Source organism: Pipistrellus hanaki (genome assembly GCF_964339955.1).
Source record: "Pipistrellus hanaki genome assembly, chromosome: 18".
NCBI classification, from domain to species: domain Eukaryota; kingdom Metazoa; phylum Chordata; class Mammalia; order Chiroptera; family Vespertilionidae; genus Pipistrellus; species Pipistrellus hanaki.
This window is the reverse complement of record NC_140520.1, coordinates 18,472,005-18,491,156: the sequence shown is the minus strand read 5'-3', so window position 1 is coordinate 18,491,156 and position 19,152 is coordinate 18,472,005. Positions and strand designations below refer to the sequence as shown.

Genomic DNA, 19,152 nt, shown 5'->3' with positions numbered 1-19,152 from the left:
TTGCAGTGCACAAGGGGCCTTGGACTACAGTAACTATTTTATTACCATCCCTGTTTTCCCCTTAGAAGTCTTAGGATAGTCTTGCATTGGTAAAGCAATTTGGGAGCATTTCCTCTTCCTGAAGTATTCTGCTGACATCCAGTCCAACGTGACTGCATTGATGTTGTAGTCTCCACCTCAGTCCATCGGCAATGAAATTCACAAGACATTTATTATACCCCATGTAGTTCTTTTATTGGTTGACCCAGCACTGCTATAGCATAATAAGTTCCTGGTTTAACATTTTCGCTCTTCCATGTCAAGTCCTGCCAAAAAAAGCTGAAGAAGAAGCCATCTTTCCTTAATTATCTTGAATCTAAAATATGACAGTGCCCTCTTTCTGGCAGATGTGGCATCCTCCTTCCTTTAACCTTTGATCTCTATGATGAGTCTGGTCTGGGAAAAATCACTGTCTATAGGGAAGGGCGTGAAAAACCTACACAGAGGTTCAGAGGACTGGTCTAGTGCCAAGGCCAGAAATGCTCTCCACTCACCTTCCCGTGGGGGCATTTGTCAGTGCCCTTCCTGCACCTGTTCTTTCCTTGGTACCATCCCTCCTGGAACCCTGCAATAGAATACCTTCCTTCCCAAAAAAGTCATAGATGGCCATTGATATGGGGCTTCTTTTTGGGCTGATGAAAATGTTGTGGAATCAGAGTGATGATGTTTGCAAAGCTTTGTGAATATACTAAAAACCACTAGATTGTATACTTTGAAAGGGTGAATTTCTGGGTATATGAATTATATCTTGATTTTAAATGAAGTCATGGAACACTAACTCCTTGTGTAATAAATTAAAATCCTGTGGCACATAAACTCCTGAAAGACCACGCGGATTTTCTCCTCAACTGTGTCCTCGCTCTGTGCATGTTCAAAGGTCGGGCCGTGCAGTGTGTGTGCTGGGGGTGGAGAGGAATGACAACCGTTCATCTGTTTCATTCCCTGTTGTGTCATGCCCAGTGATCTTGGTCTGGGTATTGACTTGTCTTCACTTCCACAGTTAAAACAGAGGTAATGAGCCTGGCCCACTTGATGAGGATCTGGGAAATAAAAATCCAGTTTGTTAAGTGCTTTAGAGCAATGAGGGGCCAGCTTCCCTTTGAATGGGTGCAGGAAGGGTTGAAGGGACACCGATGTGTGTGGAATAAATCCCAGGTGCAGGCAGGAGGCTGGGCGTGTGTTGTGCTGGGTGATTCCATTATGCCACCTGGTGCTCCATTAGGAACTGGTGCTGTTGGTGACTTATGTCTGTGGCGAGGAGGAGACTGAGTTTGGTTTCTACAACAATGACAGGAAAGGGACTTAGGTGAGGAGGGTGTGTTTCCCAGGAGGAATCTTCCCAGTGCTTGGGTATGAAAGCTTGATGAGTGAGGGTAAGTGCCACCTAGTAGGGTTTGTGACTGGAGGGGTTTCTACTGGTCTAAGCAGGCTCCCTCAGAGGCACGCCCAAGGGTTTCTCTTCACCTGGGGATCAGAAAACCTCCTTAGTGAATCGGGAAGCCTGAGTCCCTGCCTCACCCACAAATGGGGCTGTGCCTATGGAAAACCTGGTCGGGGATGCAGGGAGTCATCCATTTCACACCCTCTACCCCCTGCAGCTTGCTGGATGCTATGCCAGGGCATGGACAGCTTGCCAGTCCAGCACCCTTCAGGGTAACTGAGTCCCTTAGGCAATCAGGGAGAAGGGCTAAGTCTTTGCTGCTTTGCTGGTCCTCCATCACACCCTGCCTACTCTGTGCTCTGGTCTGTGGTGTGAGATAAGCGATCATATCAGTGTCTTCTAGATACTGGCTGTGACCTGTGCCTCATGCAGATTCTTGTCCCTCACCTACCCTGAGAGGACTGGCCCACATTCTTCTTCATCCTCCTCATTCTCTTCTCAGAGTCTGAATACCTTCTCCCCACTTACCTGCCTATTAAAGGGAAATTGCCCATACTTCAAGGCCCAGACCAGTATCATCTTCTGAAAAGAAGGCTACTTTCCTCTCTCCTTCCCCCTTCTACCCAGGCAAGATGAGCCTGGCCTCCTCCTACGTTCCCACAGAATGTTGCCATGCATGTATTGTAGCACTTACCTACACTCATTCACCCTGGATTACTTTAGAGCAGCGGTCGCCAACCAGTGGTCCAAAAGTTGGCAACCACTGCTTTAGAGAACTTGTTGAGGGCTTCATGGGGATTCGTGTCCTAGTGCCTAGAATAGGGTCTGGTGCTTAATATATGCCCAGTGTGCGTCTGTTGAATAAGTGAATAAATATATGAGTAAATAAATAAAGCAGAACATCATTTGTGTCCTCATACAAATAGTGAAAGGTATTTATAAACTCCATAAATATTTAAAATTGCTTTCCTCTCTATGGTCATGGTACTTGATGAGAATATTCTTCTAAATGTGTTTTATTAAATCTTTTTTTATGTCTATGTAATTACTATATATATCTACTTTTTTTTAGTCAAAGGTAATAAATTTGAGGAGAATCTATACCTTACAAAAATGAAGTTTTAGAAAGCAGAGCTTTGCCCAGCTGTGTTCAGCAGAAGGTTAGTTCCCTGGTGGTAATAGTTGGTAAAGAAGAATGGTCTGGGGGACAGTGAAGTTCAGGAGGGACTGGGTTGAGCAGGTCTCTGTTGTGGAACATCTCAAAGCTTTGACCTGGTGTTGCTTAGGAATATTAGTGAGAGGGTCATATAACAGTGACCTCTACAGTAGGATCTTAGCACCTGTGGTGTGAGGTGAACAATTTGTTATTGATTTGTTGGTGATAGACCAGTGCCTCAATCTAATGCCCTGAGGGCAGACGAATGTCTGTTCTTAGGAATGTCTTGTGCCTGTGCTAAGAACCCATTTATGCACCACCCTCTCCATGTACACCACCTCTGCTCTGCAAAAGTGAAGAGAAAATTTAAAGGGAATTAAAACATTATTTTACCTGCCACAGCAATATCAGACATCTCCAGTGGACTCTGCAGAAAATGATTGTGGTTTTAGAAATAACCTGTCAGCCCAGTTGTTCTGCAGTAACTTTCCAGGATGTTTCTCTCCATAAGTACCAGTTCTCTACATGGTAATTACCATCTCTATTCCTTGTAGATTCGCTGGTATCTAGGAGCAATTGCTAGGGAACTCACACTCTCAACAAATTTACAAGAGGAAAGCAACCTTGCATTTACCCCAGGGGGAGCTATGAGGGTATTCAAACTAGGCTGGATAAAGGATGCTATTGATCATAGAAATAGTGGGAAGAACTTGAATTTTTACCTGGTCTTTTTCTCAACGTGTGAGAGACTGGCTCGCTAGATTATGATGCTTAGACCTATGGGGGATAATTTTCTTCTCAGGGTCTCTTCCACTCCTTGAGATTTAGACCAGCAGTAAGTCTGACCTAACTAGTTGGAACCCTATATTGTCTTCCGCTGATGCTGGCTAATCTGTATCAGTGTCTATGAAGATGAGTAAGAAGATTTGGTCTGGTACAGCTGGAATTCTGACCTGTGTATTTGCTGTTTGTCCTCCAGAGATCTCAGGGAACACAGAGGACATCCCTCTGGTGCGCTGGAGGCAGCAGTGGCTGGAGAATGGCACTTTGCTTTTTCACATCCATCACCAAGATGGTGCCCCGACCCTTCCCGGACAAGACCCAACAGAAGAACCCCAGCACGAGTCAGCAGAGGAGGAGCTGAGGATCCTGCACATCTCAGTCATGGTAAGAGCAGCGTGGCCTTCACCTCTCAAGCAATGCTTACGTTACCTTGACATGAAGAGTCTTGGTGCCATACACACAGCTCTATAAGACTCAATGCCATAATGATCACTGATCATGTTAATGAATAATTTCCCATTTATGGGAAAGCAATCCACTTGTGGTGTCAGTAAAAGTTGCAGTTATTTCCACAGCAACATTACCTATGCCTGATTGCCTAGACATAGAGTTTTTACTAACCATCAACAATAGGAACAGAAGACTGTCTTAGAAAGAAATTATTCAACTTGTATATACAAATATCTTGTAATTCCATAAATGTTGGCCAAATGATTGAATAGCCAAGCTGCTTGATGCTATCAAGTCCTCTTCCCTCTTACCCTACCTGGGAGAAAGTCAGCATCCTGGATGTCTCTCCTCGTAGCAGAAGGTCATGTCAATAGATACTAGTCCCTTTTACTTCACCATCAGCAACCCTTGACCTATTCAGAAATTTAAAAAAAAAAAAAAACAAGTTTAGAAGATTCTAATTAGCAGATTTCTTTTCTCAAAAAAATTAAAACAGTATTCCTAAAGTTCTAAGAACTTGTATTTTAGAATCTTACTAGAAGGATATACAATGGTACGTAAGGTTTTTCTTTGATGGTGTATCATTCATCAATGTATCCTTAGCACTTAGAACAGTGCACTCACATACTTAATGCTTAATAAATATTTCTGGAATAAATGAGTGAATTTCCCAATGCATATAGAAAATACCTGTTTTACTTGATATTTTATGTATTAGTGTTATGTTGACAAAGCCAATACATATTCTGCTCCTAGGGTAGCCTGGGAGCAGTTTGAGGCTTGACTGGTTAGCCATAAGCCATATGTATGGAAGGGCATGGGCTATTCTGTTACGAAATTCAGCGGAGAACCAATCTAGGTCTTGGTGTAAACTTTAATCATTTATTATTCTGTTACCATCACTACATGCTATTTAGTTTTGTGTATCAGATTGGGGGAAACTGAAACATTTTAGATATATATGAATTTACATTATCCAAATACTTGGCATAGAAACTTTCCCCATAAGAGTCTCTCATAAAATCTCAGAATGTAATCCTTGTATTTCTTCCTCAATCCATGTCCCTATGAATAACTGGTTCGATAGATTACCTGCATATACATAAGCTACTTTATGTAAACTATCTGGTCAAGAAAAGAATTTTTGAACAGCAAATACTAAATCTCAATGTCCAAATATGCTAGAAGGCAGGCAGACAGATGAGATTGCTATGCCCCATATTTACAAATGAACTGAGGTTTATAACATGGGCGTTACTATACCTGTACATCCATAATCAAAGGCCAGTGTTTCCTATCTCAGAGAAGGCTGTTTGCAGTATAATTTGTAGTTTCCAGGGAGTGGTGAGGTCACTCTGTCTGAGGAATCAGCCTGACATTGACCAGGGTGACAGATGTTGAGACAGTTGTCTTCACACTAATAATATGATTTGAGTGAAAAAGGGATACAGGGTGGCTTCCCACCAGCATCCACAGCCTTCCATGGTTGGGGGAAGCAGTCATGGTCATGGGTGGTTTTCGTTTTGTTTCTTTTAGTCCAAGACCATGTCAAAGAACCTGTCTTTTTCGCACCAAATATAAGTATAGAGATTCCCAAGAACTAATATTGGGTGTGATTTTTGTCTGAAAGAAAGACTTCGAATACAAGAAGTTAAGACAGGTAGCATGTCAGAAGGCATGTTTAGTTGGGGAGGGGGAGTCCAGTGAAGATCCTGGCAAGACAATGCTTGTCCTGGTTGCTACCTCATATTTTCAGAATGACAAGGATTGCACTATCCTCAGATGGAGGTATTTTGGTAACTTCTCTAGAGGAGTGTGTGTGTGTCTGTGTGTTGTATGTGTGCACACATGCATTTGTGGGGGTGGGCGGCAGTGAAGATAGAAATACACTGATCAAGAATGCAAAGTATGTGAGGAAATAGGTTGTGCCCATAAATATAACAGCCCCTGTGAGAAACCCTGCATTATGAACGCCATGCTTTTTTTTTTTTGAGACCCCTAGGCAGAGGTTAATGGACAGTGGACATTTAAATGGCAAGAGAACAAAAGTCAGCCTTATTGCTGTGCCTTAGACCTTTTCTTCATATACTACTGGTCACCGTGGCAGACCACCAATGACATTCTCTTTCCCAAATAAAATGGAAGTTATTATTCCTCTAGCTTTATTTAAACTAAGATGTTTTCAATGAGGCTGAGGGAAGCAGAGGTTAAAAGACCATGGGCAAAGGGTGAGAATGGGCAGGTTTTGTATTTGTTACTGGCTTGGCCCCTTGGAGAGGCCCACATGTGATTGAAAAATTTAAGTAGTTCTTTGACTTCTGTAGGAGTAGGTGAACTGAAGATATAAGTACCCCCTTGCATCCTCCTCAAAGATGGTGTGGTCAATGTAGTCCCCTGCAGCCCAGCTTTCTGCTCACCTTCCTCCTTTCCCAATCCACACTGCCTCTCCTATTCTGAGTCTATTGTAGTCAGTTGCAGTTGTGTATTTGCCCTCAGCTTAGAAATCAAGCCTAAGGGTATTGTGTTTGAAGATGTGATTCTTAGTCTCTCATGTCTTCTTAAGAGATGCAGAGATGGATATACTTTATCTGATATTCTTAATATCATCTTCTTCAGATATAAACTAGGCAACTAGTTGAGGCATCCAGAATGACAACATTATAAATGTGAAAAGATAGCAAAATGCTTTGACCAATATTGGGCAGCAAAATGCACTTAAATGAAATCTTATTGCCCAAATGATTTTATGAAATAACAAAAGTGGTGTTATTTTTCATTAACTATAATTATGACTATTAGTACAGTTTTAGCTTGGGCCCATTAGCATAATTTGAAAAAGAGAAAAGTTAAGGTGTTTATTAAAACATGAATATATCTAACCTTTTCTCTCTTATTAAGACAATATATGTTTAAAAGCTTAACTGGCCCTAACCTGTTTGGCTCATTGATAGAGCTTCAGCCTGCGGACTCAAGGGTCCCAGGCTCAATTCTGGTCAAGGGCATGTACCTTGGTTGCGGGCACATATCCAATAGTGTGCAGGAGGCAGCTGATCAATGTTTCTGTCTCATCGATGTTTCTAGCTCTCCCTCCCACTTCCACTCTGTAAAATAAATAAATAAATAAATAAATAAATAAATAAATAAATAAATAAATAAAATATATTTTTTTAAACTTTCATTCAAACAAAGGACTTGTGTGCATGCATATAAGCCTAACCTGTGGTCACTGACAACAGGAGGGTCAGAGCATGCGTGGGGAGGGGTTTGGGATGGGAATGGGGGGATGAGGATAATTATGTGATACCATAATCAATAAAGAAATTAAATAAAAAAAGCATAACTGATAATCCTAACTACTTCCAATATGTGCAAAGGATATTAATGGTTCTGTGAAAACCTTAAGCTTTACCTTTCCCTCATTTTATATTTATACCTTTCTTGTTCATCTTGTCTCAATTCAGGGATTGCTATTTATTTTTATATTTTGCATTTACCATGTTTTGTTTTAAATACAAAATAGAGAATGAGAAACACAGAAAAACCTTTTTGGTATCTTTATGACATTATATGAATGATAATCAGTAAGTCATTGCCTCCACAGTGCCCAGTACAAATATACCATCATCAAATTGCGGGCTGGCAGAAAACCACTACCTCGGCTGAGAACTGGACAATATTAAACTTTGTAAAACATTTTGCTTTTGTTATTTTTTCAATCGCATCCTAAAATTTTTGAATGACTATTTTCCCCAAATGCTACCATTTCTTCCTAGTGTAGAATAATTGGATTTTCCTACTGAAATCTTATATTATTGCTCTGCAGGTCAAACAATGTATGTTAACCTCCTGTGTAACTCAAACTTGACTGAAGAGATTTATTTCAAATTTTGCAAGATAATTGGCATTTAAACCTACAAAAGTACACAAGGATAGTTTTTTGCAAACTCTTGAACAAGCGAAAGCAACATCATCAAATGAAAATTGATGTCTGAGTTTAAACCAGAAGTCAGAGAAATCTTCAGTAAAAAGCAGATTGTTTATTCCTGAGAAGATCAGGTTTAATATGGCTTTATATTGGCTATTCAAACTCTGTGTGGATTAACATTTCCATATTTTACTTTTGCTAATTCACCATTTGATCTACATTTTTCTTCTTAGTGTATCTAAAAGAGTTTAATGATGTCTAATAGAATTTTAATGTTTTATCTATATATTTCATCTTTGTAATTAAAGATGGCAGTGTTAATAGACTTGCTATATTGTATCCAGGTTGGTTAAGTGCATTTTTCACAGCAAATAGCCTTTCAAAAATACTGTGCTTTGATATATATTTTGTAGTGATAATTCCAACTGATTAGTAATATCTTTTATAGTTTAGCCTTCTTAGGCACAATTCACAATTGTGGGGGAAAATCTTTGTGCATTTGTCTATCCCCCTGAGGATAAAGTCCATTAATCAAGCGTGGGTGCTGCTGAGGCTGTCTAGCCTTCACACACACACACACACACACACACACACACACACACACACACCTCTGCATGAAGCTCATTGGCCATTGTCTACAGCAGTGGTTCTCAACCTTTATAATGTGGTGACCCTTTAATACAGTTCCTCATATTGTGGTGATCCCCAACCATAAAATTTATTTCGTTGCTACTTCATAACTGTAATTTTGCTACTGTTATGAATTGTAATGTAAATATCTGTGTTTTCCAATGGTTTTAGGTGACCCTGCTAGCGGTTCTCACGACCCACAGGTTGAGAACCACTGCTGTAGAGCCTAAGACCATTGGAAAACACAGGTATTTACATTACGATTCATAAAAGTAGAAAAATTACAGTTATGAAGTAGCAACGAAAATAATTTTGTGGTTTGCGATCACCACAACATGAGGAACTGTATTAAAGAGTTGCAGCATTAGAAATGTTGAGAACCACTGGTCTACAGGTTCCTGTGGCTGCTGGCTCCTCAGATGTCCCTAAGCTCCTTGTTTCTGGGAATCCCTGGTGAGTTCAAGACAGATTTTTCTCTTTAGGGAGAAAAATGAAGAGAACAAGGTTCAGGGACAAAAGAGACCACAGGTGCTCTCTGGAGTGCAGGAACAGAATAGACACTCGAAAGAAGTTCCAGCCTAGGGAAGTAACTTTAGGGCTGAGTTGAGTAGAAAGCCCACAGAACTTATGGGAGCCTCTGGGACCATGTTTACAAGATTGCAAACTACTTTTTGCCATGGGACCCATCCTTTCTCTCACTGTTACATTTGAGTGTGGTCCAGCTGCCTGTGCAACACATGTGACTTTGCTTGTAGTTGTCTTCATTTCACTCCTAAAGCTCAGCCACTTCCAGGGCAGAGATGAGCAATTCCAAGTGGTCAACACTATTCCACCAAGACCACCAGGCACTTATTAAATGGTCCTGGGCACAGAAGAGATGGTGAGATGGTGAGCTGCTTTTTTGTCAACACCTTTTACCTTCAGAAAATCTGTTGTAGAAATTATTAATCAGGTTTACTTTTGTATCTTTATTATCAATTAATATTATTTTTGTAGTTCTGACTGAGGATGCCCTAATTTATCAGTGCTGATCTGTTTTTACCTTTAAGAATCAAATGGAGGAGTTAAATGTGTCCTGCCTACTATGAAGGGCAGAGAAAGGGCAGTAAATTGGAAGGTCTTGAATCAGTGCAAGGAGTTTTTCTAGCAATTCAAGCCATCATCCGTCCTTGGACTGGACTGCCTCACGGGCGTGCGGTCCACCTGCCAGATTCATCACTGTATACTCTGCCTTCCATTAGGAAAGTGGGGGAGGGGGCGGCAGTTGCTAAAATAATAAACAAAATCCCTAAAAAAAAAAAAAAGAAAGAAACTTTTTCGCTTTGGGTCTTTGCTCTGAAAGACTGATGTGCAAAAGAATAGAGATCAGGGTTCCTTCAGAGGCTATTCCAAGAGCCAAAGAAGGTTTGGCTTGCACACCTCCTCAAGCGGCACCATAACTTGTGCATCTCTTACAGGTATGGGAGTCTGTTAGCCATTCAATTGCTCAGCTAACTCTGTCTTGCTTGCCACCCTTCTATATTCCTCTAGAGTGGGAGCTGGGGTATAGTGGAAAGAAACACTAGGTTTGGAGTTGGAAGGTGGGTTTCTAATGCTGGCTTTACTATGGTGGGTAATTGGCTGGCTTCTTTTGGAAGCTTTATTACTTCCATCTGTGAAATGGATGCATTAATTAGACTTTTAAGTGATAAAGAATGGAAATCCCCTCTGGCCTTCTCTGTAATGGACTTTTACAGTAGAAATGCATATGAAGGGAAGGGAGACAGGAATCCTCTAATTAAAACAAAATCCAAACAGAATTTCATGAAACCTGGAACTGGTAGGTCATGAAGGATCTGCGTCATCTTGTCAGCCTCAGCAGTGGCTTGGCTCTTCGCACCTGTTTTATTGCTCCTGTTGCTGTGAATTGGTTTCTATGTCTCATCGAGTCTAAATCCACTCCCCTCCCCAGCTTCATTGCTTTTGTATTTTCCATTTGATCATCAAGTTACCTCACTTTGACCCCTCCTGACTTCTCTCAGTCTTACGAGGTTTCCAGTTTTGTTCCTATGGCTGTCAGAGTCCTTGTTTTTGGTCCCTTTCTTACTGCTTCAGGAGAGAAGCAGATGGCTCTACCCAGTTGCTATAGTTCCTGTTCAGAGCTTTTCCTATCAGGTTATCCCATAGGTGGATGTAACCCTAACCTTCTATTGGCTGTAGTTATGAGGAGGTGTGCTTCTGTGGCACAGAAAATGGCCACCCCTGTTCTAGGCACAGCTCAGAACCATTTCCTTTAGCAAAGACTGACTGTCATTCAACACAATAGACATAGTACTGTCTATCTTGTAGAGAGGAGGATCTAATGATGTCATCGTTATCATCATCTTATTTTGTACCTACTATGTGCCAGAAGCTAAGTATTTTCAATGTATATTATTATTTTTTCATACAACACCATGGGTAGGGTTTATTATTTTTCCATTTTGCAGATGTGGCGATTGAGGGCCAGACAAGCTAAGTAACTTACCTAAAATTAAGCAACTATTAGGTTGCAGAGCCAGGATTTGAATTGAGGCAGTTGGCAGTCTAAACTATGAGAAGCATCTGATTCATATCATCTCCCACACTAAGTGGCCAATATATGTTTATTTCTTGTCCTCTTAACAGCTTCTGTTGTTTTGCTGAATTCTGTCTGCTAAGACTCATCTGATACTTTTCCTCATTATTACTTCAAAACTGCTAACTCTATGAGCACTAGGACCCACAACCACAGTGGAACACAGATCTTTCTTTCTGAGCTGCACCAGGCAGCTAACCCCAAAAGCTCAGATCTGTTCAGCTTGGCTAAACCCACCTGCCCACCTTGGCTTCAGCCAGGCCACCTCACAGCTGGCCATGGGTTTATTGGCAGAAAAGGAAAGAAGGTAGTTAGGGATTTTCAACTCTAAAATTGTGAAAGTCATGTAACAGTAGACTTCAGCTGCTTTATATACATCCTTTGACACATTCAGAGTAAATTTTTAGAAACTCAAGAAGCATTTTAGAAGCGTTATTGACCTATTATTGATTTAAAATAATCATTGACTCATTTATTTATTTAGATATTGATTCTTTCATTTAACAATATCTGTCAGACTTTAGATCTTTTTCTTAGCTACTAAGGAGATAGAACATTAATAATACAAGATTTTGCTTTTAAGGAACATTCAATCATATTATTAATGCTTAACATTTGAGGATGGCCTTTGGCAAAACTAAGAGCCAGGTGGAATGCATCGTCTTCTCCATTCCTTTCCATTTTTACATCCTTGTTACAATTCTGTTGTTTCCCTTCTTGAAGCTCATAGAAGCCTTAAGTCACCCCATTTTTCCAGACAACAAGGAAAATAGCTAAGAGGCCAATTTTTCACAAGGATCCTAATGCCTTTTAGCAACTTGATGTAATATTCTGCACTACCATTTAATTCATTTGATAGAGAAGCCAACAATTTACTGTTAAGTACTTAGCTCCCCAAACCCCTGAAGATCCTTTTGAAAGCAGGAGCTGTAACCTCTTCGGGGTTCAAATCGATATTAAGAACTGGCAGTAGTCATAGTAATGAAGCTATCACTTTGTGCACTGTGTGCCAGGCAGGGTGTAAGATTATTTTCCTGCATAATATCAATCAAGTCCCATAGCAGCCTGGTGAAATTAGACGTGCATTTCCTTTCATTGTAACTTAGAGAAAGAAAATCCTAGAATCAAGGTCACACAGGTGGAGCCAGTATTCAAGGCCAACGTGTTGGACCTCTGACTCAGTCTGCTGTGGGACTCTGCTGCTTGGTGGCACCAGAGTCAGCTGGTCTCGCCCCTTTTCAAGGCTGTGTGTGTGTGTGGGGGGGTGTCTAGCTTTTCTCAGCTACTGCAGCAGAAACTCTTCGCTTGGTGGATGACGAAGAGGCACCTAGAGAACTGGGTAAGATGTTGTCATGGAGGAGTCTCTGAGGCCCTTCATAAGTTGCAGAGCTAGATTGGACAAAAAGATCAAGCATTGCAAAGAAGCCTGGGGTTGGCTCTGAGCAAAGGTTGTTGAGAAGCCGATGAGGACTATAGTCTGTGATGTTGAACTTGAGTGAAGTAGTTTATACCAAGGGCTTTGTTATCACTTACTAGATTTTCTAGTGACCTTGGAAAAATTGCTTAATATCTCTAAACTCATTCTCCTCGTCTATAAAATGGGAATAATAATAGATTCTCCTTTGTAAGCTGTTTTGATGATTGCATGAGATGAATTTTATTAAGCACTTCCTATAATGGCTGGCCCATGGGAAGTGCCCAGTAAATATTAACTAGGTAAACTCTTGGGATGTCATGCAAGCTCCCTGTAACAATTCTGTGTGCAATGTGTTACCCAGTAGCCACTATCTTAGAGAGGCAGAAAAGCAGCTGGGATCATAGCAACATCTTGGAGGAGTTCTGAAAGAATCATACTCAGGGAAAACACCGAGGCAATTGGGGGACATCAGGGCAATGGAATGAGCCCTCACTTAGCCAGGATTCGGTCATGTATATCCAGGCATTGTTGAACTGTTTCTGTTTCATTGTTTATAAGGTTTTCTAGCAGATGTATTATCGTTTAGGGTGATAAGCCCAACTCCAAGCTTCCCTGGAAGAACTTGACCAATTTATAATATTTTTTCATCAAACCAAATGATGTCATTATGGGAATTCCTTTTCTGCCCAAGTATCCACACATACAGATTGTTATTACATTCACAATAGGGAACAGAAGGCATGGAATGGTGGGTGTGTTCACCATCCAAATGCTTATTCCTAATGCTGTTACCTTTCCTCCAGGTCATGCTGTCATCCCCACGCTTCCTGTCCCTATCAAAACTTTGGGATTCCCTCACAGACCTGAAGTTTGTGTATAAATATGCCCTCAAACCTCTTCCCATCACACCCATGGGCTCTGATTGGAGACAGACTGGATTTGATAGTAGATGTAGCAGTTTTATATAATGCCTGGCCCATGGGAATACTAGCATGGAGAATGGCAGGAAGTTAGGCCAGGGCTCTATGAACTCTGTTGCACCTACCCATCTCTTACCATTGTAGTGCCAAAGCAGCCATATACAATATATAAGTGAATGAGTGTGGCTGTGTTCCAATAAAATGGTATACTAACAGGCAGTGGACTACATTTGGCCTAGAGGTCATAGTTTGCTGAAACTGATCTAGTACTTTCTCCTCATTTTGTCTACAGAGTCCAAACGCAGACTAAAATCTAGTAATTTGGTAGAAGTGATAAGGTTGTACTTGCAGTATAAAGATAATAGTTTGCTAGTTTTTGTCAGCTTCCCATCGATTGATTGCAATTATCACTTAAGGCAGACATTGACAAAGATTGTTCTTGCTACAAATTCAAGGCATGTGGTATTCAATTCAGATGACATGTGAGCACATTAGCCTCTCCTGTGAGGTATTAAAAGTTTAGTGAAGACAAAATTTGATGAAAACAAAAATATGCTGCAACTTGACAAGAGTAGTCTACAGAGGAACACTCTCTTAAAGCAAAATATCCACTAGAGGTGTTCACACATGCATGGGAGTTGAGTTTGTTTGAGAACATGTCAGGATCAAGTTGGTTTGTGTGGGACTGATATATAGGACTTTAAAAGTTAGTGGTGGCTCTTTGGCTTGCTAATGAGGCTAAAGGTAGACAGATCATATTAACATCTCCCCTCATAAAACCATCTATGACCCTCTCAAGTTTTTGTTAAAGTTTATTGAGAATCTTGCCTCGCCCTGGCTATTGTGGGTCAGTGGTTAAACATCAATCCATGCACCAAAGGCACAATTCTTGGTCAAGGGCACATACCTGGGTTGCAGATTCAATCCCTACTCCCTGATAGGGCATGTGTGGAAGGCAACCAATCCATGTATCTCCCGTCTATGTTTCTCTTTCTATCTCCCTCCCTCTCGCTCATCCCTCCCTATTTTCCACTCTCTCTAAAAACAACCAATGGAAAAAAATATCCTCAAGTGAGGATTAACAAAAAAGAAAAAAAAGAATCTTGCTTCTAGCATTGGCTGATGTCAGTGGACCATCCTCAGAGTTGCATAGAGGTCTTTTATAGTACATGTGGAGAGGTTAGGCATATGTGGGGAAGTCTTGATACTGCCTTGCTATTTATGATTCTCCTGATCCTTCTACCACTCCTGCTGATGTCAGTGAATAGCAATAGAGATGAGTCAAGTACCTTCTAACTTGGGATAGATCAGATGCTCAATTTATTGATATATCGACCTGATGCTGACAGCAGGGAGTACTTCACGGAGCAGTATCTAGGACCTGCTGGGTTCTGGCTCCTAATCCCAAAGCTTGTTTAAGGTGAATTTAAGGTGAGTTATTCTGCCTGAGTACCACAGAGAAGACAGAGTCTTAGAAGGTCCCTAGGGGAGACCTGGCATGAAATGTTTATTGAAGCATTCTACCTTTTGTTTCCTCCCTTCCTGTGTCTTGTCTGGGAAGGGCTTTGGGACTAAGACATGAGTGGACATGTCCAATTTTGGCATTTATTGGCTTTAAAACCATCATTGCACAATGAGGTAAGCTGCCACATAGAGCAAACTCAGAGGGTCCTGCAGCCCCAGAGAGTTCAGGCACTCTTTTATTCCCTAAATGTCACAGTGTGTACACATCAAGGCTCCGTCCCCAGGCTGTCAACTAGCTATTTCAGTCCCAGTACCACTCCCATCACTGCTCTGCTGATCAGAGCAAGAAGCCTCTACATGGGAGACCCTGGGCTCTACATGGCACGGCCACCTCCCTGGTACTGACTCTACCTGGGATTGCGATTGGGCAGCAGCAACTTTTCCTTGCCAGGCCCTGCTCATAGCTTCTGCAGCAGTGATGCAGGCTGAGAACCCAGCAAGGCTCATCTCCTATCATCACCAGTGACTAAAGCTGAGCCGAGGACACGAGCGGCCTAAAACCACTGACTTCGAAGTCAGGAGGCTTGGATTAGGGTTCTTTCCCCGTGAAAGTCTGAAACCTCAGACAAATTCCTTCACCTTCCTGAGCCTCTGTTTGTTCATCTGTGAGTGTTCTCAAAACTTGAGCAACCTCCCCTTTTTGCCATCTATTTATACAATCTATATTCCTGTTTTCTGAATATTTCTATATAAGTAGATTGGTTTTATCTGGCTGAATTTATTTTAACCGTATCTTAGATGAAAATGTCAACAAAGGCATGGATTTGATGTTATCATTCATTATTTCCATGTAGGTTTCGGAAAAATGATAGTTTATAAACTAAGTAATAAAATGAAAATGTTCCACACTTTCTTTTTAAAAAATATATCTTATTGATTTTTATAGAGAGTAAGGGAGAGGTATATAGAGTTAGAAACATCCACGAGAGAGAAACACCAGTCAGCTGCCTCCTGCACGCCCCCTGTTGGGGATCAAGCCCACAACCAAGGTACATGCCTTTGATTGGAATTGAACCCGGAACCTTTCTTCAGTCAGCGGGCCTATGCTCTAACCCACTTAGCAAACTGGTTAGGGCAATGTTCCATATTTTCTCTGGCCATAAACCAGGTGCATGCATATGGGCGTGGCAACTCCAGACCAGATGACCATGAAGGCTGCCTCCAGCCCTCACATTCTAGGTGAAAGTGGAGACTTAGGGGCACCAGCAATCCCTGGTTAAAATGGACTTCAGAGCAATAAGTGAAAAAACATTATTTCTGTCCTTGGAGCAACTCTGCTCTTTTTTATCACCCTCAAACCCCATTTATGTACATGATGATGGTCTGGGGGAAATGGTGGGTCTGTGTGCCTGCAGGTGGAGTTGATGGAAGCTGTTCTGCCCTGGGAGGGAGCTGGCACTCGCTGCTGTGCTGATCCTTTGAAAGGAGTTTGATGCCTTTGAACCGTTTCCTATGTCCCAGGGGGGCCTCTTTGGGGTCACATGGGTTTGCTGAGCACTGATCCAGGCACCCTGGTGCTCAGATGGCTCTGCTGTTTGCAGCCATCTACTGGATGTGCCCCTGGCCATTGCTGACCGCAAGTGTTCCAGGAGCCTCCTGGGACTGGTCGTAGTATGGAGTGGCCCCTGGAACACATGAGGGAGCAGGTCCACAGGAAGGGCTCCAGCTTGGGAGATTTCACAAGGAGAACTGTCCCTCGAGCACTGTGGAATTACCTATGGGGATTTGAGGTTCTCAGGAGAGGATATTGATTCTCCTACTTAAAATGATTTGGCTGAATCCAGATGGGAGACACATGGATTGGTTGCCTCCTATCTAAGTCAGTTTTTTTGTTTTCCTTCCTTACCTTACTGCCTCAGTTGTCCTGTGGGCTCTGTTCCTTGGACAGCAGCTGTATTTTGGAGAGAAAGTATGCTTTAGAAGAAACAATTATCGCACTCCGACTTGCTGAATAACAATGTGGGGACTCAGAGTGTACCTCCCAGACTTCCCTTGAGGTGGCCCAGAGGGTTCTGGGGCAGCCTCCACTCGGGACAGGGACAATTCCAGGCCATATGCCCGTCAGGAACCCAAGGTACCCTCAGAGGCATGGATACTCAGCTGCCCCCTTCCCCCTGCTTTCTCTCCTGCATGCCCCCATGAGTGCCTTCACCTCTTTGATCAATCTTGGATCTGATGTTCATTTTTACCGATTTAATGAAAAAAGTTAGGGTGAGTTGTGGGCCATGTTACTATTCCTGTATAATATAGCAAGCACATTCTAAGGGCTGTCTACATCCAGACATTTCTCCCAGCATCTGTGCTGCATGCTGCCTTACCAGCCTCATATCACTCGAGTCCACTAGGGTTGAAGAGGAAGAATGGTTTAAAGAGTTATTTCACTTGAAAATCATGCACACGCACACCCACAGTGCATTTTATTATGTAAAATTTCTTATTCACTCTTACTGCCCAGGATCCCCCTTTCTGCACCCTCTGCTCCCTGGCCCTCTACCTGCCATAGCTTTGGCATTGTGCCCTGTGCCCTCACTACCCCTCCGTGTGTGTGTTCAAATCCTATCTACCTTTCAGGTCGTACCTCACTTCTCCCCACCTGGCTACACTCCCCATCTTTCATTCAGAGACCATGTCTGCCCCTTCTTTCCTATGGCCTGTTTGCCGGGAAAGACCCTCTGAGGCTCTCTCAGGGCTCTATTTCCATCTAATGGGTCAGTATTTTGATGTGCCTTTTCCTTCCCTACGAGTCTAAGTCTGATTCATCTTTTTATTTCATACAGCTTCCAGCCCAGTGCTTCACACAAGAAACATCCCCAGTTGGTGTTTGTGAAATGAATATAATTAGTTTGTATTATGTTTTGGTCTACTTGTTCCTCACAACTGCCTCTATCTCACCCCCAATCTTCTGACTTAACAGATCTGTCTGGATGTCCCCCGTGTATTTCAAACAACAGGGGCCTAGTGAAACCCATCCAACTGTCTTTCCAAACCCCTCTCCGTTTCATGTTCTCTGCCTCACTTGGTGCAAGAACCACCGACAGGGTTTCCGGCCAGATGCCCTTTCCTCCCTCTCCCTCCTCACTTGATCTAGCACTGAGCTCTGCTCATTTTATTTTTCAGATGCCTCTAGAATCCCTGTCTTCTTTCCCCCGCCATGACCACCACTGATACAGGGACCGATTGCCTCTCACCAGACTACTGCAAAGGTGTCCTACCTGTTCATTCTGCCTCTTTTGTTCCCCTCAAAACTTCCCTCCCATTGCCACCAGGCCATTCCTGGGAAACTGTTCCTGAGCAAATGCCACCTTCCTGGTAAAAAGACTCAAATAGTTCCCTCTACTCTGAAGGGCAAATTCCAAGATGACTTGATCCTCCTTTCATGATTTGACCCTCTATCACTTACTATTCCTTGCTTTCCACTTTTTCCTAGCCACACTAACGAGCTCGGTCATCTTTCCTACACCCTCCCTATTGTTTAACACTTCCGGTGATTTCACTAATGCTGTGTCATTGGCTTCAAGTCTCTCTCTCAGCTCCTCCAAGTGGGGTTGCTTCTAATGACTCATGAGTTTAAAATCCACCCTGTGACACCCCCCCACAGGAAGCTGAGTTGAATGGTGCTGTGTGATCCCTGATAAATAGTCCCACCATTGTCCCCAGACACTGCCAGTCTCCAGGTCTTGGAAGGGGGCTTCTCCCTGGTACCTCTTTGAGATAGCATGAGGCTATCTCCTCTCATGTGAATTTCCTGCATGCAGGAACTGCATCTTTAGATCCTAGCGGGGCCTGGGCCTTGCAAGAAGGCTAGAAGGGACTCTTAATAATCAGCCTATAAGGAAGTTGCTAAGCAAGTCTAACACAACAGGAAGCTGAGGTTCAAAGAGGTTGAAGGGTTGTCTGACTAGGGAGTGGCACTGTAGGGATGAGGACCCAGCCAATGATTCCTTGTCCTTCCTCTGCAAGACCTCTGGCCAGATGTTTCAGTTCAGGTCTCCTCTCTGCTTGTTGTGGCTCCTTTCCACCAAATCCTCACCTCTCTTTTTTTCTCCACATAATCACAGAAAAGGAAGCTTGATGAAGACTGTCACACACACCAGAGCTGGCTAGGTTACAAAGCCATCTCTGTATATCTATTCAAAAATTTATTTTAGCCCGGCCAATGTGGCTCAATGGTTGCGCATTGGCATATGAACCAGGAGGTCACAGTTTGATTCCTGGTCAGGGCACATGTTTGGGTTGCAGAGGCAGTGTGCATGAGGCAGCTAATGTATGATTCTCATCATTTATGTTTCCCTCTCTCTCTCTCTCTCTCTCTCTCTCTCTCTCTCCTTCCC

At 42.4% G+C, this 19,152-nt stretch overlaps 1 protein-coding gene across 4 annotated transcripts in view; it reads left to right on the top strand.

The window, feature by feature from the left end:
- The window catches only part of ASTN1 (astrotactin 1), a gene marked incomplete at its 3' end in the record, with an annotated part of 255,598 nt that overhangs the window by 90,977 nt on the left and 145,469 nt on the right, over window positions 1-19,152 (top strand). For all 4 annotated transcript variants that reach the window (XM_084866119.1, XM_084866117.1, XM_084866118.1 and 1 more), the window contains exon 2: window positions 3,556-3,743. In XM_084866119.1, coding sequence (XP_084722245.1) covers window positions 3,556-3,743 — 188 coding nt within the window. The remainder of the gene's footprint in view (window positions 1-3,555; window positions 3,744-19,152) is intronic.